Here is a 24164-nt window from a genome sequence, read left to right as displayed (position 1 = left end):
TGGTTCAGTTACACATCCATATTGGCAGCGTCTTTTTTTTTGGTTTTGTTTTTTTTTTTTTTTGAAAGGCAATGCCTGCACAAAAAATAATGTTTATTGGGAATTTAAGTTGAAGAGATGACAAGGCCGAAATAATCAGAAACAAATAATTACTAAATTTGCAAAACCAAATTGGAGGGCAATCAAAATATGAGTGTCAAACGAGTCAAATAAACCAATATACCTCTGATCGAACACAAAACAAACCAAGCAAATAGTACTCACAAACTCTCTCTTCAGAAGCTCTGCACTATACAAAACCAACTGCTCACTTCCCAAATTGGCAAACAATTGGAAATAAGGAAGTGATATTGTGACTTTATTGATATTGTGAAAGTTCTGTAGACGATTGGGATTGCAGCAATCAGCTCGCAGGAGCCAAATGCAGACTGTGCACTTAATAGTTTTATCGAAGGAAAGAATAAATTGATATGACTAAAATATGTTGGGTAAATAATTTGGTTTAAAGTTGATTGTGCGTAAATAGCAATTTTTCACTAGTGCTGGCAAACAATCACGATTAATTGTATCCAAAATAAAGGTTTTTGTTTTCAGTTTATTGTTTATATTTATTATGACTATATAAATATGCACACATGCATGTATTTAAGAAAATAAGTGTTATGTTTATATATATTTTTAAATATATATTGCTTAATTTTAGTTTTGTTTGATTTTCTGATTGCAGAATATATGGATATTTCTTTGCAGAATTATGGGTAATGTTGTGTTTCATCAACAATTCCATGATTAAAAACAAGTTGAAATAATGCAAACCATCAATTAACAGTTCAATCAAAAGTCAGTTCCTCATGGAGAAAATGAATAGAATTTTTACCTCCAGAACCTGACTTTTGCACCCCTTTCAGTTACTCTTGATCATGGAGTCACGCATATCTCAAGATATTCATTTTATTCATGTCTGATTGATATTTGATAGCAGGCTTTATAAAAAAAAAAGACATGTCTCACAAAAGACACACGTAGTACATTTACTCAGCAGTGCTGCATTAGTGGGAATTTTTCCCAATCTGCTCTTAATTTAGCAACGACTTTGAATTTCTTGGGTTGAAGAACCACGCCAAACTTGCCCTGGAGGTCAGGCAGAGGCTGGCCGGCGGGCATCTCCAGCGTGAACCTTTGCAAAATCCATGACAGGAAGAGGAAGAGCTCCATCTTTGCCAGTGCCTCGCCGAGACAAACTCGAACCCCTGCGCCGAAGGGCAGATAGCTGGCCGATGGGCAGCACAAACAATCACCCTCCTCGTTCAGAAATCGTTCTGTCGGATTTGAGAATTCGTTTTATTTTGGAAATGTTCACAGATTACGTGAATGACTGTTATCACTTCAGATTCTCACCTGGGTCGAACAGCTCAGGATTCTTCCATTCCTTCTCGTCATGATGTAAAGACCACAGGTTAATAATGACTCGGGTTCCTTTCTGCACAGTGTATTCTCCCACACTGTCAAAGACAGCAGAGAAGACATCAGACATATTTATGTTATGTTTGTCACATTTTCAATCAAACGGCATTAAGCATAAAACCAAAAATTATTAAAGAATAAATTAAATGCAATGAAACACTATTCAAAAAGTTTGAGATGGGTAAGATATTTTAATATCTTCAATGCTGTGTTTATTTGATCCAAATTCAGCAAAACAGTACTATTCCAAAATATCATTACAATTTAAGATAACGTTTTTATATCATAATATATTTTAATTTTAATTGTATTTCTTTTTATGTTGGCAATGCTGAATTTTCAGCATCAATACAATTATCCTGAAGCAACATGTTATTTTTGGCTTTAATATTAAAAACAATTGCCTAATATTTTTGTGGAAACTGATATAAATTTCAGTAATATTTGATCAAAAGTAGAAATAGAAATTATTTTTAATTATTTTCTCACTGAATAGTTGCATAATGCATTCTTTCAAAACAAAAAAAAAAGAAAAAAATCATTTTTTTTAATAGATTGTTTGTTTTTCTATTACGTGGAGTCTTGGAGAGCCACATGAGGGATGAGAAGTGGGGAGACGGGGCGGATCCTCAGAACTTCTCTTATAGTAGCCTCTAGATAAGGCAAATTCCCTCTGTCGCTGAGCTGAGGGTGTCTGTCTTTCCCAATCTTTTTGTCCAGCTCCTCCTGAATCTTTCTCTGGACCTAATCCCAAATGTAAAGAACACCTGCTAAATTTCACAGCAAAAAGCGATTCTGAAAAGGCAGTCGTGAGCAGCGTATTCACCTGTGGGTTATGGACGAGGTAAGCTATTGACCATTTGAGTACAGTGGTGGTGGTTTCCACCCCTGCCCCGAAGATGTCCCCCACGGTCATGAGCACGTGGTCTTCAGTTAAACCAACATCGAGAGTGCTGGCGTTGTTATTCTCCGAGCTGCGTTTGGCCCTCAGGAGTGCGTCCAAGAGATCCCGCTGGACGTTATCACTGTAATCCACCTGTAGAGGGAGACAAACATCAGACCATTGAGGGAGAAATCATGTTAAAGCACGGATTTTTCTCTCTTTTATATCCTGGTTTGTAAGGTTACACTCCATCTAACTCACTTCTTAAACTCATGAACTCATGTTGATTACAAACAGGGAATATACAGAAAGTATTTTGTAAGATTTACCTTGTGTTGTTCGTATTTCTTTTGAAGCAGTTTGTCTCTGATTGAAACACATCGTCTTAAGATTTTGAGGTCTTTGTTTGGGAATATCTTGGAGGAAAAATACACACGTGAGTTATTAGAATTCAAAGCATAAGACAAAAATGATTTGTATTATATTTTAGGTAACTAGCCAATAGGAAACCCGAGAAATCAACGCTTATTCAGAAAGGATGCATGAAATCGATCCACAAGAGGGACAGTAAAGACATTTATAATGTCATAAAACATTTCTGCCAAATAAATGCTGTTCGTTTGCAACTTTCTGTTCATCAAAGAATCCTTAGCACATTTATTGCTGTTTTCGCAAAAATATAAAGCAGTATATTTGCAACACTGATAACAAGAAGGAATGTTTCTTAAGCAGAAAATCATTTTTTGATCATATGGCACTGAAGAAAAATATGCTGAAAATGCATTAAAGAAATAAATGACATTGCAAAGTTAGAAAATAGTTATTTGAATGGTAAGTTGAATTAGTATTTTGCTGTCATTTTGAGCAATTAAATACAGCCCAGGTAAGTCCTCTTTCCAAAACAATTAATCACACACACACACACACACACACACACACAAACACACACACACAGTCTTGCAGTGTAAGACACGTTATTATCACAGTATATACCTGCAGCCATGGGAAAATATCCACCAAGCTGTCCTTAGCGACTGTATCCACGATTCCCTGACTGTACTGGAGCATGGACTCAAACTCGGCGTCCCCTCGTTTGTACGAAGAGTTGAAACACAAGGCACACACCACGTTTGTGACGGCGCGAGTCAGCTCCGGTGCCAGATCCACAGCGCTGTTCTGGGATTCAGTCATCATGTCGCACATAGAGCTCGCCTCCCTGCAGACTGGAAGAGGAAAGTCAGCATTGTTTTAAACGCATCTTCTACCATTTACACTGCTTCATATATTTGTCCGTCATGCAGTGATACTCACTTATCTTCTCAATAGAAACCGAACCTTCACCAAACATGCAAAGAGCTCCATGCACCATTTTCCGATGGAACTTCCACGTGGAACTGTAGTCAGCAAATGCTATATCTTTCCCATCTCGAGTTAACAAGTCTGTTGTTACCTTAAAGACAAGCATGCAACGTAAATATCTCAGTGAAATTCAGCCGCTGTTGAAAGGGATGCAGTTTACTTACAGTCCGTGGCCTTCCTGCAAATATCTTCCCTTTTTTGATCAGGATCTCTTTTGCGTGATGGTGGTTGTTGACGATCAGGATTTTGTGGGAGCCCATCATGAGGGAATAAATATCTCCGTATTTCTTCTGCAGCTGTTGGAAGAAGATGTGTGGAGGGCTGTCAGTTATGAGACTTAGCAGACTCCCGATGATGGGGAGCGATGGGAGGCTTGGAGGAGATCTGTCGCCTGGCGCAAATCCATTCATCTTCCTTTTGAGATACAGCGCTGCTAGGGTTACCGCGGAGAACAGGCACGAACAGAGAAGCCACGGCAGGATGAGCGGGTCAGACATTGTCAGCTACATTCAACCGAGTGTTCACCAGCTCTTCAAGTCAGCACTGCCTCTATAAGTGAGGTGATGGGAGATATTTATGCAGATTCCTCAATGCCACCTCCTTGACCCTGAAATAGTTTAGCTTCAGTATCTAAGTGTCATCGGGGCTGTTTTCAACAAAGCTGTTGATTGGTTCCCCGCATTTAAAATATTCATGCAAGTGCATCCGTGAGCATAGCCTTTTTTTAATTTTCCTTTTTTTTTTTTTACTTCTTGGAAAGTAGTTTACTTCTTGGAAAATTTTCCTGAAATTTAACATTTTGACTTTTAGCTTGACTTTGTGATTTTACACTCCTTTTGGAGCTTGCAGAAACAATCGCTAATAAACAATCACTGATAAAATGCAATTTTCTGCAAAAAAAAAAGTATAGCGAAGTGTTAAAAACAAAATAGCCTTTTTTGATAATTGATCAGACAAAGGAGGTGCCTAACCTTAGCAAAATAAGATCATAGTCTGTTAAATTTTTTCTAGAAATAATTGCATAAAACATCAAATAATATGATTAGGAACTAAACAGGATAATTGTACAAAAAATGTCATGCTATATATTGCTTTTATGTTAAATAATTATTTATATTTAATAGATTTTATATGGCAAGGCAGGCCTATTGCATATTTCATACAAATCATGCACAATGGTGATTTAAAGCGTTTTACATAAAAATTAATTAAATAATAATTTTAAAAAATCACATTAATAAAAGCAAAGTTTAATTTGTAAATAAGAAAATATATAAAAAAGTTAAGAATAAAACCGAGGACAGGATACATAAAATACAGTGCAATCCCATATCACAAAAAAAAGGAATAAATACAAAATACTGACTTGGCTTGATTGTCTTAACCTCACTGAACCTCCTGAGACCCTGCATCTTCATATGAAGACATTATATTTTAATGCATTTCTCTGAGACTATACACGCCACAGTTTAAGTCTGGATGTCCTGTACAGAACACATTCAGGGCTTTTGAGAGATATCACAATCTTTCACCAGGACCACTCCCTCTCTTTGGTCTCTATAAATGCCTGAAATTAATTTAGAAACACTCTTATGGAAATATGATAATATTTTGTAATTATCATTTAAATCAGACTAACTTTTAAACTGTGTGCCATAAATCAACATCTCAGGGAAATGTTATGGGGTTTAAAATCATAATATGACTTTCTGTTACGAAACAGGATGTTGATTTCATACATGTCCTCATATGAGGACACCGCATGCCTAAAAGCATGTTTATTAGGCATTTTGGGAGACACAACAAATTAATTGGAAAGAAATTATGTATAAATATGTTTACTATGAAATACTATATATTATTAACTTTAACTCTAATATATTAATATATATTGTCAATTATACACTTTTTGCCCCAAAATACATACATAATATGCAAAGTAGATTTAGTATCCGTTTATAAGTTTACACACATGTTGCATAAAGAACAATTGTAGGCTATATCAAATCATTCTGTTGAAACATAGTTCAGAATCATCTTTACACAAAGTTTGGTAAATAATAATAATAATAATAATAATAATAATAATAATAATAATAATAATAATAATATTAATAGTAATTGCCTATGCATGTTCAAAAGGTTTTTATTTATTTTTTAGTTTATATTTAAACTTTATATTTTCCTCTATCATGGCAAGAACATGGCATGACTTTTATATATATATATATTTATATTATTTATATTTTAATATATATATATATATATTCCTATATATATATATATATATATATATATATATATATATATATATATATATATATATATATATATATATATATGGTGTTTTAGTGTTTTGTTATTAAATGTATTTTAACAGCTAATTAAATGTAAAAGTTATCAAAGGAAAGAATCTCATAAATGTATCTTTCCCATCCTCTTCTCAGCGCCATTCGCGTTCATTTTTGAAATTGTCCCTCGCCAGGTCCCGTAGTAAATAGTTATGGCTTCCTCCGAGACGCAACCTCGCTTCGGTCAATCTGTTAAAGGTTTATTGTCTGATAAAGTCACTTCTTGCAGTGGGGATGTGATCGCTCTAACCCGTCAAGTGCTAAAAGGATCCAGGAGCCAAGAAGTAAATATATGAACTGTTATATTGATTTACATATAAGGCGAAATATTTGCCCCGCTATCTGTTTCCTTATAGTATTACACACTGGAGGCAAGCCTCAAAACTTAGTATATCCTGGGATTCTTATTCACAAATGTTTGCCATCGCATGATGTCCAGACATGCTGTGTGCAGACAGGCGTTTTGCTAGGTTTTAAGGTAAAGATGAATGCGGTTCTGTCATAAAACTAACAGTCTCTTCTACTTAGCTTCTCAGTCAGGCGGCGAGAAATATGGTGATTCAAGAAGATGCAATTCTGCATTCTGAAGATGTAAGTGATATAAAGGCAACTTGATTTTCTGTATAACATTTTTTATAATATATAACAGGCTGCATATAAACAACAGTTGTCACTTCATTTTAATATATTAAAATACTAAGCTAAACTATACTAAAAGGCATTGTAGTTGCTAAAAGAAAACATGAACAATGATTTTTTCAGTAGCTTTGATCATGTTGATAATTTAGAGGCCTTAGACTTCTATGTATACAACATGATACAGAAAGCTGCTTGTTGGCTATTTAATGTTTAATAAAGCAGATGTAACTTCTCCAAGCAACTTTATTCTTGCAGAGTCTACGGAAGATGTCTATTATAACAACCCACTTACAATATCAGTAAGTAGACAAATATACACCCATACCGCATTTAACTTCTTGTACAGCAGTCAAAGGAAACACTCATAACAACCATTTGTTTCCTTTAGAAATAATCTTTTTTTAATTTATACTGTATAAAGCCCTATTAAAAATAAACATGACTTGGCTTTAATCCTTTTGGTTACTACATAACTCCCTTCTTTTTATTTCATAGTTTATACTAAATAAAACTAAACTGAAATCTGTCTAAAATCTGATATATATTGATATATATATATATATATATATCTTTTAAATCCAGGCAAGAGGCCATTCAAAAGAAGTAAGTCATTATGTTTAGGTCATTCTAATTATTAAAATAACTGCATGTTATTTTTTGTGAATTTGTCTAAATATTTGGTAACTCTTTATCTACATTGTCTTTCACAGTGTAGAACACTCCAAAAACCTGCAGGACCAGCTCAAGCACTTGATGAAATAACAGAAACCTGCTAATGTGCTGTGGATATTAGATTCTCTATTTTTTCATTGATTTTCTTAAATAGTAGATCACATCACTTTTTGAGACTGCAGATGATGGCTTATTGCATGATGGTTGCTATTTAAAAAAATGCACAGTTCAACATCCTATTATTCTCTAACCTCTGGTTATCAATGGTTGTGAAAAACATGCATAAGACCTTTAAGTGAAGGCTTTTCTGTGGGAGATTGTTTCCAGTATTCATATTTGTCTTTTTCTAAACGATAGTGCAATGTCACATTTGCTTTTAGACGTTTAGGTCTTGCGTAGTCATAATTTCCCAATTCACCGTACACCAAATGCACAAACTGTATTTTCTTGTTAATTTATTGATGTCTTTTTTCAAGTGTTGTTGTGCCAAATTTACTTGAATATATTTGTATGAAATGTTACGGAATTGTTTCTGCACGTTTTGCTAATTCATGTTTTAGGTCTAAGCTTTGAGCAACTTCATTAAATGTATGTGCAAAAGCAAATATATGAAAGTGGTCTTTGTTGAAAGTAACAGAGGGATACGAGACAAAGTTTATCCCGCATGCAATATCAGCAGCTCCTCTGCAAGGGCAAGCAGATGGATGTCCTAGACCTAGAGCAAGGCCTTGAGCATAACTATTCAGTTTTGACTTCTGTCTGGAAGACCTGTGCATACATTTCTTACTTTACAGTCAAAATATAACCATAAGTCTCTATTTTCAACGTTGCAATACATTGGATAGCAACAGATGCACTTATAATGTATATTAATATGTACATATATTTTTCATGTATTATATTTTTTTTAAATAATAAAACTAATATTTGAAATATTAGTTATGCAATACCAACAGTTAATAAATAACAAAGATTAAGCGCTTTATGTAATGGGTTTTGCACTATATGCACATCTGCCCATTCACATTCAAAGGATCACAGGAGACCTTGATTTGAAAAGAATGTTCTGTACCTCCCCAGTTCAACTTATCAGTACTCAAGGTCTATTATAATGAAATCTTGCAATCTGCCAAGAGCTTGTGTAAAAGCAAGTCTTGAGTTAATCATTACTATTAGGACTAATTACTCCATTAAAGAACATGCCGTTTTAGCTTGTGTAAGGTCCTTATTTTATCATTTATAAATCTATGCAAAAAAGACGTTTGTCCAATGGGATGTCATTTGATTCACTTGCATCTAACCAAAACAATGATAAGCTGTGGTCGGCGGTGCTGTTAACACTGGTGAAAAGAGCTTTATAGCCAGGTATGTTTACTCATACAAGACAATTCGGGATTGTGACAGAGGCTTCCACAGCAACAGAACGACAAGACAAGACAACATAGAATAAGTAGAATAGGATAGGTATATAGGAAATAATGATATATAAGCATTTTTTGAAAGAACACAATATAAAAATATATTTGGTGTTTGTCTGTACAGGTGTGTTATGTACAAATACAAGGAAAAGTAAATAAGCGTGGTGTGTTAAATATGTTTAAATAGTGTTTTTTTTTTTGTTTTTTTTGGTTTTTTTAAGACATTGTATTATCTGAAAAAAATAATTTACTCATTGAGTATTTAATGAGTAGGCCTAAAGAATACTGTCTCTCAAAGTATTTAACTACAAAGTATATTTGATTTTGTTTTGTCCAGCAAAATACAAATTACAAAATACATGTTTAGTAATTAAATACGTATTTGAAATACATTTAATTAAAAATACTGCCCATCTCCGTTGACTGTGACAGTTATGTACACGTGCTATTGAATTTGAAAAAGGAAGGTAGTCAGTGTAGTACTGTCAGTGTTTTGGCTCCCTCTATAGGTAAAATACATTTCCAAAGAGCAAATAAACTAGATTACAGGTTTATGGGCTATAGTGACTACAAGGATGCAATCATGCAAGGGCCATAATATGTCTATATATTATTTTAATATCGATCACAGGCTGCTTCCTTATATGTGCTAACAGAAATTCAAACAAATACAGTTTTACCAATAAGATTCAGAACAAGAAAGAGTAAGACAGATGCACACTAAACATCTCTCTCTCCCTCTCTCTGTGTGTGTGTGTTTATGAGTGAAAGCCTTTACATTTTCACTGTTTTAGGTTTCAGCTCCAAGTCATCCAAAACATAATAAATGTAAACATAATTTAGTGGTTCTGTGAATGAATTAAGAACAGACTTGGACGTCTTCTGGAAAGTGACATAATGCATGAATGAAGTTTGAATGAAGTAGGCGAGTTCGTTTGTGTGGCAGAGAGACGCACAAGCCCTCGTAGAAAGCGAATCTTTTTAATCCTTGCGTCGGTTTTTTTATGCATTCCCTTACGTATCATTTACCCCACTGCAATCGTTATACTGTTTTTCTCCGTTTTCAGAATTAACCCCGAAATGTCAATACGTTAATGCAAAGTATTGGCCAGTATTTTCAATGGTGACATACCGTTGGCCGTCGGTGACCACTCCCCCCTTTTGGGGACCGCTCGTTTTGATTGGTCTTTGGACACACCCACTGCCGAGTTTAAGCCCGATAGCCCCGCCTCTCCTCCGAAGTTCCGCGAGATGCCATTGGTCCTCATTTGCATACGCGACCGGATTGGGCAGAACGACCGTCCGTCATTAGGCATCTGTACTCGCAGCAGTTCACATAGAGCGTGCTGGTGTGTCATAGTGGTGCAGAGAGGCAGCGATACGCGGTGAGTAATGCCGGCCTTGTTGCTTGATGTCAGGACTGCTATAGAGAGGATGAAGGCGCACGCGGATTCCCTCTGACCTTGGCATCCTACATGCATTAACTAAAGTCTGCCCATTGTCAACATGGCAGAGCAATGGACCGCAGTGCCCACTTCTAATATGGCGGCGCTGAACCGGGCTAGATCATTGACTGTTATATTCTTAATTGTCAGCAGTTGTCTGATCAGTAGCATTGATGGCAAAGACGCGCCAGAAGAGACTGTCATCATTGGCCTCCGGCTCGAGGACACCGACGAGGTGTCGTTTATGGACAGAGGCTTTTTGCGCGTCAGCGAGCGCTCTCGTGTCAGGTTAAGGGTCTATGGGCAAAACATCAACAACGAGACGTGGTCCAAACTCGCCTTCACGGAACACAGCATCGGCAGCGCACCTGCGGAGAGCCAGAGCCCCGGAGACGCAGCTGCCTCGCATCCCTGCGGCATCCGATCCTCCGATATCATCATCCTTCCCACCGTGGAGGTAAACAGAAAGACATCTGGGATAATTGAAGTAGAGGTGAAACCTTTGCGAAAAACTGAGAAAAGCAAAGTGTATTACCTGTGCATCGCCACCGCCACACCTGGCGCGCAGGACGCGTGGTCCGAGAGCACCTGGATCTATCACGAGGGGCACGACACTAAAGTGCTCGTGGTAGAGGAGAAAAAGTTCCTTCTGCCTTTCTGGCTGCAGGTGATTTTTATTGCCATGTTGTTGTGTTTGTCCGGCATGTTCAGCGGGCTGAATCTGGGACTGATGGCGCTGGATCCCATGGAGCTTCGGATTGTCCAAAACTGCGGGACCGAGAAGGAGAAGAATTACGCGAAGAAGATCGAGCCAGTCCGAAGCCAAGGAAACTACCTTCTGTGCTCTTTGCTGCTGGGAAACGTCTTGGTCAACACCACTCTGACTATCCTGCTCGATGACATCGCGGGATCCGGGCTGATCGCTGTAGTGGTGTCCACTATAGGGATCGTGATTTTTGGGGAAATCGTGCCACAAGCCATCTGCTCCAGGCATGGGCTCGCCGTGGGCGCGAACACTATACTTCTCACTAAATTCTTTATGATCCTCACTTTCCCTGCGTCGTACCCTGTCAGTAAACTCCTGGACCACGTGCTGGGGCAGGAGATCGGCACTGTGTACAACAGGGAGAAACTTCTGGAGATGCTCAGGGTGACAGATCCGTACAATGACCTGGTCAAAGAGGAGCTGAACATCATCCAGGGCGCTCTGGAGCTCAGGACTAAAACCGTGGAGGACGTCATGACGCCTTTGCGAGACTGCTTCATGATCGCCGCCGATGCCATCCTGGACTTCAACACCATGTCTGAGATCATGGAGAGCGGCTACACGCGAATACCCGTGTACGAGGGCGAGAGGTGTCACATTGTGGACCTGCTGTTTGTCAAGGACTTGGCCTTCGTGGATCCAGACGATTGCACGCCGTTGAAAACCATCACCAAGTTCTACAGCCACCCTCTGCATTTTGTCTTCAATGACACCAAGCTGGATGCCATGCTCGAGGAGTTTAAAAAAGGTAAGCTGTGTACAGTGCGTTTGTTTTAAAGCGAAAACTTCAAGAGTTGGGGAATTCGGGCGTTTAATAACAGATAGTTACACACAGTTTTGATTGATGTGTTTGATTGATGAAGAATTCCGCGTAAGAGCTGGGAAGTATAAAAGTGGTAAAGCTATAGGAAAAATATTGCCTTGATGCAGTCATTAAAATAAGTCTACGTCTTCATCGTGTGTAAATATTCGTTTCGACATAATTTCCAAACTTTCAGTAACCACTAAAGTTAGAAAGTTACAGCCCCTAGCGAACAAGTCACATTCTCCTGATGAGGTAACCATAGCAACAGTGTGCTGCTCCAAGCGGCGGGAAGTCGAGTAAAAAAAAGTACTCTTTATCGCTTTGTGACTTTATCGGTCTTTGATACATCACAAAACGTTTTTTTTTTTTATTTTGCACGTGAATGGTTGCAGGTAAATTCTTAATTAAGGCATTTCAAAATAATTTTCGAATTATTTATGAGTTACGCATTTCTAACTGCTTTACTAATTATGTTTAAACTAGTTGCCTGTTTAGTATGTTATACTGTGGTAATGTTTGTTAATATTTAGCTGATAAAAACCTTGCAGGGCTCTGGGAGTCCTTGTGTCAGTTAAGATTTTAACCTAAACCCTTTTAATTCCTCTCAGGTATACATACAAAACAGTCTCTGTTAATATTGATAATACTGTGATTTGCATGTTACGTAAAATGTTGTGATGCTGACGATCTGTTCTCTCTGAGGTGTGGGGTTCAAGGAAGACAATTCGGGAAGAGTGAAAACGTCTCTGACTCGGAGATAGCGTTGATCTCTGGAGCGGAGTTCAGGAAAAGGCCATATCCGCTGCTAACTCAGATTTACATATAACCCATTTTTTTACTTTACAGCATCACATAAAGCTGTGTTTTATGATTGCTGTTTAGGGAATCGTTCCTTTACCAGGCACTGAGTAATCATTCCGGCTTGTAATTTTCACTCTGTGCCCTGAGCAATCAGAACGTGAGATCTGAAGCGGTGCATTATTTTATGACACAAATGCCAAACAGCATCATGAGTGGGTTAAGTTATGCCATTTGTTTCTGCCGGAATGTGGCTGTAACTTGTATTTAAACGGGTGAAGTGCGTCTTGATCCGTTTAGTAGTCAGTTGTTTCAACCAGTTTAGGTTTCTGCTTTCGATAGTAATTTACAAACACTCTGTCACCCAGTTGTGGACACAGACCACAGTAGGACCGTGGCCCAGCATTCCACAAACTGTGGCTGAACAGGAAATGGACTTAACCAGATTTGGGCAACAATTGAGGTATGTGTAGTACAGTGTTGAGCTTGAGTCCATCAACAAAGCCTGTCTTAGAAGCCCCCCCATCTCCTGTGTAAAGGACTCCGTATCACCCACATAAGCCTTTCTCTCCCTGTCTTTGTTGTGACTCGCCATAGCTTTTAAACCGTGTTTACTCAACACAAAATAGTGATATGCTGTTATGGTGAAAGCATTTTGTCACCTGATGTGTCAAAGGGCAAGTGACCGTTAAGCTCCTGGTCTCAGATGGTCTATATCTACAGTATATATTATCTATACCCTTATCCTAGCTTCCTCAGATATTATGCCTCTGTGCTGTGCGTTGTAACATTTTGTAATCGGCAACATTTAACGTTCGTATTATCATCTTTATTGTTGGATTTGAGGTTGTTGTTTGTTTAACGTAAGCAGCTTTGATTGTGGCTTTATGCGCTTGGCTTTTCTAGTTTTATAAAAACGACTCTTCGCAGGAATGAGAGGTATTTGCGTCGAACGTGTAGCGGAGTCGGAATGCTTAATTCCTTTAAGCAGGGTCAGGAATTCACAGGGTTAATTGATGTTTATGTTGACAAAACAAAGCGCATTTGGCAGACTTAAACATAAATCGTGTCGTAAACAAGATGAAGCCACTTGTTTCCAGTAAAAACTCTTTTGAGAATTATGCGCTGTTGTTACAGTTACAGCTGAGCTGTAAACCGATACGGGAAAAGGAAGTAAAGTTTTCAATCTAAATGTACACATGTATTATATTACGAATTTTATTTTAGAAAGTGTATCGCATTAAGAATAGTATATATTGTTGCTCAAAAGTTAGAGGTTACTAAGATTTCTTTCTTTTTGTGTGTGTGTTATTTAGCAAGGATGCAATATATTGATCTATAGTGACTATTCAAACAAATTTTTTTTAACTTTCTATTAAAAAAAAATCAATATCTGCTTCGGTGGGTGGCTAGCCTAAAACACGGGCGGGTATATGTTATGCAAATACTGGGGGCGTAGTGATCCAGGCATTACATCACAGTCAGTGTCATATTCTGATTTGCCTGTTTTTCAGTAATCTTTTGAGGAAACATTGGTGTTTGAGACTCACGGTATGTCATTTCCATGTACAGAACCCTTGTTATTCAGCTATGCCAAGGTAAATGGAGTTTCCCATTTATATGGCACCTTTAATAAAAACTGAATTTCATTTTCATTTCAATTTAGCCTTTCTTGCTAAAACATTCAACTACAAATATCCTATTCTGTAGCACATATTATTATTGTAACGAATCCTTAAATGTACCTTCAGTAGTTTTCATTGTTACCAGTTTAATCAATATTCTCATGTAATTATATCAGTTAAATGTTAAATGAGCATTTTGGGCTTCAAAGGTTGTGTATATATATATATATATATATATATATATATATATATATATATATATATATATATATATATATATAAAGATATTATACATTTGTTTTTTACATTTTACTTTAAGTAAAGATATTTATGAACGCTGAAGTGTTCAGTCAGCTTTAATATCTTGGGACTAAAATGTTAGTAAGACTGACGGGGAAGATTTGTAATTGAATAAAAGCTAATGTCAATTATATTTTGTGTTGGAAATAACTGTGCGTGCACTATTATATAGTTTATGACGCTGTGAGTCATAGGCCTGCCACAGGGGAGAGGAACGGGGGTTGAATTTACTGCGCTGAAATGTCCATTTCCGGGGTGAAATATTTAGACTTTTCCTTGGGAACCTAACATCGTTTTACTGTTTTAAAAAGTGCTATATAAAAAGGCACATCGGCCTTGATAAGTGCCTGCAACATTTGTAAGATGTTCCATTAAAGCATCACAGAAGTGCCACCCACAGTCCCATCGACTATTTATAGGGAAATTCCATTATGGAAAATATCTAAGGAAAAACCTCACTCCATAAATAAGGTGGGAATGTACAAAATGTGTCTTTGTGTGTTGTCTTGAAACTAAGCGTTCCGCTCACTTGATCTCTAATGTTTAATATAAGGCCTTTCTAGAAAGCATTCCATCAATCCATCTTGGAGATTTTTTTCCCCCTCCAAAGAATGCTTTATGTCCGACATCCATGTCTTTGAGCATAGAAAGGAAGTGTCTTATTCTTACATGCCAGAGGTCATATTTTTATGTCTTGGGAAGTGTGGGAGAATTTTACGCTCTGGCTATAGACTACATTTTGAAACGTTTGTTATCATTGACTTTTTTTTGATAATAATAATAAAAAGAATTATTGCAAAATCAGCATAAGTTGATATCTGAAGGATCATGTGACACTAAAGATTGAAGTAACAGCTGCCAATTTCAGGAATGAATGACAGTATTTTATAGATATTCAAATAGTAATTATTTAAAATGTAATTCTATTTTGCAGTATTACAGTTGTATTTTTTATCAAATGCAACATAATTTTGAACACAAGTGCATAAGTTAAGCCTCATAAAAACTAGAAATGTGAAAAAACATATTCGAATACAGTTGAAAATATCTTCTCAAAGCGGTCAAAATGAAAAAGTCAGACTTTTTATTATTTGCTTTTAAAGCTTCTGCGACAATGTGTGGGTATTTCTTGGAAACCGTAAACAATGGCTCTTCTTCTTTAGATTTTTTGGATATAGAACCTACTTGTATTCTCGGTTTGGCTGTAAAGGGACTGAACCAAATGAAAGATCTTTTATTGTGTCTTCTTTGGTTCATGTGTTGAGGGGTGACTGTGTAAACGTCTCTTAAGATCAGATAGATCAGGGGTGAGAGATGTGGGCGGCCTGGACTGTAACAACGAGGGCCTGTTAACTGTTTTTTTATTTACAAAATAATCTTATTGCCCCAATGATTTCAAGTCATGCTGGTTTTAAATGAAAACAACTAGTTTTTCATCATGTATTGGTGCTTACCAAATCCAACAGGCATGAAACAGGCCTCATGTCCCTTTGACCATGCACAGCGTAAAGATTGGTCATGGTTTTTTAAAGAAACCGTTTCTTCTGTTTTGCTGCTTTATACTGGTATTTATAAAAAAAAAAAATTATGCAGACACCCTACATAATGGATTGCTACACTGCCACGCCGGTGAGAGCATTGCCCAAGTGGAATGGAAACTTCATTTTCAGATCTAATATTAGCTCTGGCTCCGGAAAATTCCTTTTAAATGATCACTAGCTGAGAAACAGGAAAAGAATTTTCTTTAACGTTTTGGTTGACAGTGCTGGGCAGGAATTTTTTAAGCAGCTTATCAAGGAGGTCCTGGGAAAACAGATGTGGAACCATGAGAGATTTGCTAAGAAAAAGCGATGGATCGTTGTCCGACTGTTTCCAAGAACCTTATGTTTGAACAGTCACAACTGTCAAATTATAACTCTCTCATGGTTCGCAGTAAGCATGCGTGACACATTTTAATCATAAACCAACAGAACTGCGATTCTGTGGGGTTTAGTGCATTTATGGTTGTTTAGGTTACAGGGGGACCACCACGTCCGAAATCATCCCAGGAGATACCTCATAAACTTATAGAGTAACTGTATTTGGCTTTTGCTGTGGCAGGTAAATCCCATCTGGCCATTGTCCAAAGAGTGAACAACGAAGGAGAAGGAGACCCATTCTATGAAGTTCTGGGCATCGTCACGCTAGAGGACGTCATTGAGGAAATCATCAAATCTGAGATTCTAGATGAGACGGACTTGTACAGTGAGTACTAATCTGTACACATTACAATTAAAAAATTGTATTTTTGAATACTAGAATTACAAATCTGGCAGACTTATTCATTTTATTTCATATAACCTATCTATATAACCTATGGATGACTGACTTTTTCCTAGAAAGTTCATACAGAGACTTTTAATTTTAGTTCTTTATTTAAAAGTGTATTTTTATATATTTTTAAGGAGGCATAAAGATGTCAAAAAATGTCTGGGTTAAATGTCAACAAGTCTCTAAAAATATCAGAAAATTGTTTTAAAAAATTTTCATAAATCATTTGTGATCATTTTATTACAAATATTTTACATTAAATGGTGGTTACACCACATTAAATTTTATTTAGATACATTAAATGGAAACTTTTCTTAAAAAAAGAATAAAACAATTTCAAAACCACAAAAATCAAAATGAATAAATAGACTAATACAATTAATACTAATCGGAGAACCTGGCACAATCATTTTAAACTAGATTTCAAAAAGAGATTTTTGCTTTCTTTAATGCAATGTAAGTAAAACCATCTAACCATGTCATATTGTTATTCCCAAATGAAAGCTGACAACAAGACGAAAAAGAGGATAGCTCACAGAGAGAGGAAACAGGACTTTTCCGCTTTCAAACCCACAGATAATGAGTTGAGCGTGAAAATATCACCACAGCTTCTTCTGGCCGCACTGCGTTTCCTGGCAACTGGTACTGATGTCCAGCATGTAACTACATGTGTCTCAGTTTTTTATGATTGATAAAAATGCATTCACAAACTTGTAAAGCATTCTTAACCCTATCTTTATTTCACTCTTGCCCTCAGAGGTGGAGTCATTCAGTACGACTCAAATGTCAGAGAAAATCCTCCTGCGCTTGCTGAAACATCCTAACGTCATCCAGGAGCTTAAATATGACGACAAGAACAAGAAAATGTCAGAGCACTACCTCTTTCACCGCAACAAGCCTGTGGATTACTTCATCCTCCTCTTGCAGGTACGAGTTCTGACTGAAAAGTCACAAAGGACTCAGAGGTTTACAGGATTGAAATCTCAAAATCTCTGTTCCAAAAACTAGAGAGCTGTCTACTTAGACATCATTTTATAACAAAAGCTGTTCTAAGACTCCTTATTTTGAACAAATTTAATTGAAACAGTTTGTTTATGCTTTAGTTTACGCTGAGTTTTATGTCAAATAATTGTAACCGTTGTCCCACAGGGGAAGGTGGAGGTTGAGGCGGGAAAGGAGGGGATGAAGTTTGAAGCTGGTGCCTTCTCTTATTATGGAGTGCTGGCTTTAACATCTTCACCAGGTTTGAGTGATGGATTGTCAAACTTCTTCCACACATCCACCTAAATGTCAGAATTTTTATGAAAATTACTGATAATTTCATGAATGATACAATATTCGGTCATGAAAGAAAGAAACTCACCTGAAGTTTCATGTGGTTGATTTATTTTTTTCCCCGTTTATACAACTCTTTCTAACAAATCATGCATGAGGTTGTTTGCTCTCAGATTTATCACACATGCTTCCGACTCTGTTTAATCAATCACATTATGTAAATGCACACTATGCAAATGATTACTCTTTTGATTCTTGATGGAATTCTGTGTAAATCATATTTTCTTCCCCATGATTTCCTTTTGTCTTTCCCTTTTTTCTCTTTCCTTTTCCCTCTCTTCCACTTGCTCTCCAGTTCCTCTCTCCTTGTCTCGAACCTTTGTGGTGAGCAGGGCAGAATCACTGGCAGGATCTCCAGGTACCGCACTCGTTTCTTCACCTCTAAATGTTCTCCTTCGCATTAGAATCTGAAGATTGGTGCAATAAGAGTTTTCCCTGTTTAAGGTCCTCGTTTTCAGCCTGATGAAATCTGATGAACTCGTTAACTTTTTTCAAAATTACTAATAAGAAATGTTTCTTGAGCACCAAAGCAGCATATTAGAATGATGAAGATCATGTGACACTGAAGATTGGATTAAAGGCTTCTGAATATTTGCTGTCACAATAATAAACAGGTTTTAAAGATGCTAAATTAGTACATTTAATATTTCACAATACTGAAGTTATTTTATTTTTTTGCCTGATACATGCATACATTAATATTACTGACCCAAACATTTTTAATGCTGCTGCATAAACCATTTGCTGTTAAATAAAAAAAAACAAACATTCATATAAATTCATATAGTTGAGTATATTTTTCTAAATGTAAAAATTCTGCACGGTTAGACATCTGACCCTGGGATTATATACATTCCAGTGTAATGACTGTTGGACTGCTTCCCCACAGACACCCTTTGAACTGTTTCTTTAAGAAGTGGAGAACCTAATCTTATTTTGATTAAAAACTCTTCACCTTGTATTACGTGTGAGTTATTAAGCAGATGTTCGTATCTTAATTATGTCACTTTAAGGCGAAGTTTTTAAACGTGTAATAAGGTAACGGATTATATCTGTTGTTTTATCAACACAACAAAAGGAAGTGACAAAAGAACGTTAGAAGTAATTTGTAAATTGTTGTTTCTCCTTAAATTATGTTAATTATTTGCGTATGTGAACACTCTCACTTTCACTGGATTTCTAAACCACTTTAAATGACTGGTGCATCACAAATTTGGGTTGTAAATAAATGCAGCTCGACTTTTGCGTCTAAACACACAAAAGAATTCCACAGCAAGGAACATCAGACAAGAATCTTCAGTTTCATTTGTTTACATCACAGCAACACCAGCAGCTGACCACTGACCTGCATGTTACCCTTTATTTGCTATACAGAAAATAAGTCACCTCCACGGCCGTTCGGACTCAACCACTCGGACTCCCTGAACAGGAGTGACCGGATGGAGGCGGTCACTCCCACGCTGGGCAGCAGCAACAACCAGCTCAACTCCTTCCTGCAGGTCTACGTGCCAGACTATTCAGTGAGAGCCGCCTCTGACCTGCTCTACATCAAGGTCTGAACGCTGCTGTGAATTTATATTGCACTTCTGAACTCAAACTGGTTTATTCGAAATGCATGGAATTGCTGTAAGTTGTAGTTGGACTCGTAAATTCCTGCCTGACCACATGTCATGTTAAAACTGAAAATCATTATACAGAAGCTCTATTCAACATAATAGGGCTATGCAGCTTCTATATGAGCATTTAGTGTAAAGGATTTTAAACTTTCTGATCCTACTTCCTGAAACATATACACAGCTATATATTTCAGAGTAAAATCTCATTTAATCTCATTGTAATGTTATACATTTCCAAAATGATATAACTGCATTGCAGAGCAGAGATTCCAAAAAAACTGGGTGTGAAAAATTAAATATAGTATTTTCAGAGAACACGTGAACATGCAGTTTTGTAATTAATTATTCATTTAAATATTAATGGAAAATCCAATGGTGATTTCATGTGAGAAGGGTAGGGTTAGAGGATCCCTGTACTAGAGCTAAGCAACTTATTACAATATTTTCTGGAAATGATTTACTACTACTGGTATTAACTACTGAAATATTTCTGAACACATGTCATTAGAACATAGGAACATAGGATTTGTTTTTTTATTTTTTACTGTTAAAAAAAAGTATATTTTTGTCTTTAGAAAGCTGAAAAGAAAGAACTAAATTTGGCGAATGTATTAAAAATGATAGTTACACATATTTTACATTTTCATTTAACATGTTAACTTACACAACCTATTAACAATACGTAAAAGTCAAAAGTGTTCTTGAAACAGCCATAATTTAGTGACCATATAGTTGAGTGCTTTTGTAATCCACTTGTATGTAATTACTTACAGATTTTATCAGTACCAAATTACAAGAAGTCCAAATTAGACCAATATAATTGAATATCATTAATCCTTATCCTGTCAGGTGACCCGCCAGCAATATCAGAACGCCCTTATGGCATCTCGCATGGACAAGACGCCCCAGTCCACAGACAGCGAGTTCACCAAGATCGAGCTGACCTTCACAGAGCATCAGGATGGACCACTGGACGAGTCGGCCACTCTTTTAACCACCAACGCACACAAACCCAACCACACCGGTCACAACGACGGGGCGATTTAACCACCCTCAGCAAAGAGAGATGGCGAAAGAGCGCAAACGGCTCCGCTAGCCTCTCCCTTTCCACGTACTGAGCGAGAGGCCTTCTCGTACACTGGGCAGCTTCACTTCCTCTCATCATGGTCGATTTCAATGGGGAACGTACGCAAAGACTACAATGTGAAGGGCCGCATATCCCACAATGCATGCACTAATGACCTTAACACCTTTTGTAGGCAGCGGATCAGTCAGGGACCACCACATCATTCTCGCTCGCTCATTCGATCGAGGACGGACACACTTGAAACACACACTTTCACGTCGAAGGAGCAAGGTGACGACCCACACCACACCTCGACCAGACACCATACCAGAAGGACAAAGAAATAACGGTGCCTTTAGACAGCGCTCGGTTACTGTCAACAAACGAGGCCCCCGAGGGCCCCCGGGCCACACGGAGCTCTCCTAAATCTTCCATTCGACCCAGGAAGCCTGAGCAGATGCAGCCACAGATGAGATGTCAGCGACCGGGAGGCTTGTAAACACGGAGAATCGATGTCCCCAAGCCCTTCGAGAAAAGCCAGAATACATCTCAGCCTATCAGAAGAGGCCTCACGACCAAAGACATTTGGCATAGACAGGAGAAAACAGGCGGCATAACTGTGGGTCCTTCGCGAGAATCCGTTACAAAAACAGCAGCCTCGGACACGACACGCATAAGCAGGCGTTTGTCTGGACTGTGCCAAATAACAGACAACGATTTCTGCCCAGGTTAATCCACGTCACGCGCAGATGTGCTACGTACAGCGTTCGCAGTACAAAGAAATCAAATGTGTTTACATATGAGGGCCTTTTTCATCTATATATATATATATATATATATATTTATATACATACATTATATAGATATATATATAGAGAGAGAAAGAGGGAATTTTTAATGTCAATCCTGATTGTGCTGAGGTACAGCGTCACCTATTTTAAGGTGGATAGAGTATACGTCTCATGACTGGTTCCATTTTTACCTACGTCGGACCACTCTTTATTAACGATACGTTTTTGATTTTTCAGTGCTTTTGTTGTAATCACGTAACTCTTAATTTTTAAAACAAACATTTTGTATGTCACAACTACCTTTCTTCAGATAGTTGCTAGCTGCGTTTAGGACCTCAAAGACACTATTTCAGGAACTTACACTGTAACTTATATCTCATCTTCCGATTACACTATTGCTCTTTTATCTTATTATTTTTTTAGCAAAGCTATTCATGTAGGACTCAATGTCATGGGATTGTAAAAGAGGTACTTGATGATTTCCTGAATTGAAAACAGATGAAAAAGGAAAATAATTCAGCATTAATGTATTTATTTGGTTTAAGGTTACATTACCGCTCTTGATACAAAGGGGAACGAATCTCTGGCTGATGTTTTTATCCGCTGACTGTTTGTTTGTTTTTTTGTTTTTTTTTAAATCAGAACCTCCTGAGACGCTTCTGTCAGATGCGTAAAGCCGCTGGATTTAAGGACATTCACGTCTCAAGTGTTTATGTAGCAACCTCTCAGTGCAATAGTGCAACAGCTATGCAGGGACAATCATGACCAATTAATGTGCTCACAGGTAGGACAAAATATCCGAAATGTAAACTAGCAGAATTTAATTTAATGAGACTGAGAGGTAGAGTAAATCTGTTAGATTAACACAACTACTGTTAAGGGGCTTGAGATGTTGAGTAGTGATTGTTGAACACTAACAAAGGCTTCGGTCAGCATTCCTGTTCTTCTGTTACATTGACCGCTTATTCCATTTTTTTTTCACACTGCGTTAAAGAGAAACGCCCGTTCATTTCACCTAAAGCATTCGGTGATGTCCTACAGATCAGATCAGTGTTTTCACATTGGATCGCCTGCCTTAGAAAAGAGGAAACGTCTTCAAAAATGTGGTGCTCTAACATGCGGTTTGAGTCTGTCATACACTGCTGCTATTTTCAATTTTGAATGTGTATAGAGATACTGTACAGTCATAAATCAGAGAGTACTATTGTATGCTTACATACTATAAACCAGACAATGCTATATCAGATTTAAATATAAACATATATATATATATATATATATATATACATATATATATGCAGATGGAAATTGCTATAATAAAACAGTTTGACAACTTTATGGTTGCTTGTATTTTTATTTACTATATTATTTATTTTATTTTTTTGCTGAATGTTTCTAGTAGGATCAGATGCTGGCAGATATGTGACTCTGGACTACAAAACTGAAATTTAGGCTTTACATCATAAGCTTTCAGTTGATTTTATGGTTTATTAGGATAGGATAATATTTGAGAAACAACTGAAGATCTGGAATCTGAGAGAACGGAAAAAAAATAGACGCACATATACATACATACATACATATACACATACGTACATATATATACATACATATACATATACAGGGAGTGAATTATTAGGCAAATTAGTATTTTGACCACATTATCCTCTTTACGCCTACTACCAATTAAGCATATTAGGTGATGTGCATCTCAGTAATGAGAAGGGGTGTGGTCTAATGACATCAACACCCTATATCAGGTGTGCATAATTATTAGGCAACTTCCTTTCCTTTGGCAAAATGGGTCAAAAGAAGGACTTGACAGGCTCCGAAAAATCAAAAATAGTGAGATATCTTGCAGAGGGATGCAGCACTCTTAAAATTGCCAAGCTTCTGAAGCGTGCTCATCAAACAATCAAGCGTTTCATTCAAAATAGTCAACAGGGTCGCAAGAAGCGTGTGGAAAAACCAAGGTGCAAAATAACTGCCCGTGAACTGAGAAAAGTCAAGCGTGCAGCTGCCAAGATGCCACTTGCCACCAGTTTTGCCATATTTCAGAGCTGCAACAAAAAGTGCCCAAAAGCACAAGGTGTGCAATACTCCGAGACATGGCCAAGGTAAGAAAGGCTGAAAAACGACCACCACTGAACAAGACACACAAGCTGAAACGTCAAGACTGGGCCAAGAAATATCTCAAGACTGATTTTTCTAAGATTTTATGGACTGATGAAATGCGAGTGAGTCTTGATGGGCCAGATTGATGGGCCCGTGGCTGGATCGGTAAAGGGCAGAGAGCTCCTGTCCGACTCAGACGCCAGCAAGGTGGAAGTGGAGTACTGGTTTGGGCTGGTATCATCAAAGATGAGCTTGTGGGGTCTTCTCGGGTTGAGGATGGAGTCAAGCTCAACTCCCAGTCCTATTGCCAGTTTCTGGAAGTTTAAGGTGCCTAATACTTATGCACAGTAATAGCCACCTGCACCCACAGATATCCTCCTAAAATGGCTAAAACTAAAAACTACTT

The 24164-nt window shown here is 37.3% G+C and overlaps 3 protein-coding genes across 5 annotated transcripts; 2 read left to right on the top strand and 1 right to left on the bottom strand.

Annotated features, from left to right (window-relative positions):
* Positions 1 to 937: 937 nt before the first annotated feature.
* On the bottom strand, positions 938 to 4203 carry LOC122356746 (steroid 17-alpha-hydroxylase/17,20 lyase). The gene is made up of 8 exons (XM_043255804.1): positions 3871 to 4203; positions 3659 to 3797; positions 3341 to 3570; positions 2677 to 2763; positions 2291 to 2500; positions 2039 to 2208; positions 1399 to 1502; positions 938 to 1319 (listed from the first exon to the last, which is right to left on the bottom strand). The coding sequence occupies exons 1-8, from the start codon at positions 4201 to 4203 to the stop codon at positions 1036 to 1038; spliced, it is 1557 nt and encodes a 518-aa protein (XP_043111739.1). The 3' UTR covers positions 938 to 1035.
* Positions 4204 to 6175: 1972 nt separating this feature from the next.
* borcs7 (BLOC-1 related complex subunit 7) lies at positions 6176 to 7973 on the top strand. Of its 2 annotated transcripts, XM_043255980.1 has the most exons (5): positions 6176 to 6341; positions 6586 to 6648; positions 6952 to 6995; positions 7279 to 7299; positions 7407 to 7973. In XM_043255980.1, exons 1-5 carry the CDS (start codon positions 6210 to 6212, stop codon positions 7456 to 7458), a joined length of 312 nt encoding a protein of 103 aa, XP_043111915.1. In that variant the 5' UTR covers positions 6176 to 6209; the 3' UTR covers positions 7459 to 7973. The 2 variants fall into 2 exon arrangements, with proteins under 2 accessions (XP_043111915.1, XP_043111916.1); XM_043255981.1 differs by lacking the exon at positions 7279 to 7299.
* A 1407-nt stretch (positions 7974 to 9380) lies between these two features.
* cnnm2a (cyclin and CBS domain divalent metal cation transport mediator 2a) lies at positions 9381 to 22968 on the top strand. Of its 2 annotated transcripts, XM_043255978.1 has the most exons (8): positions 9386 to 11745; positions 16626 to 16769; positions 17340 to 17477; positions 17593 to 17762; positions 17985 to 18078; positions 18466 to 18528; positions 19545 to 19723; positions 20636 to 22968. In XM_043255978.1, the coding sequence occupies exons 1-8, from the start codon at positions 10293 to 10295 to the stop codon at positions 20831 to 20833; spliced, it is 2439 nt and encodes an 812-aa protein (XP_043111913.1). In that variant the 5' UTR covers positions 9386 to 10292; the 3' UTR covers positions 20834 to 22968. The 2 variants fall into 2 exon arrangements, with proteins under 2 accessions (XP_043111914.1, XP_043111913.1); XM_043255979.1 differs by lacking the exon at positions 18466 to 18528 and having other exon boundaries at positions 9381 to 11745.
* Positions 22969 to 24164: the final 1196 nt, after the last annotated feature.

This window comes from Puntigrus tetrazona, chromosome 13 (genome assembly GCF_018831695.1).
Source record: "Puntigrus tetrazona isolate hp1 chromosome 13, ASM1883169v1, whole genome shotgun sequence".
Taxonomy (NCBI): domain Eukaryota; kingdom Metazoa; phylum Chordata; class Actinopteri; order Cypriniformes; family Cyprinidae; genus Puntigrus; species Puntigrus tetrazona.
This window is presented reverse-complemented; position numbering and strand designations above follow the sequence as displayed.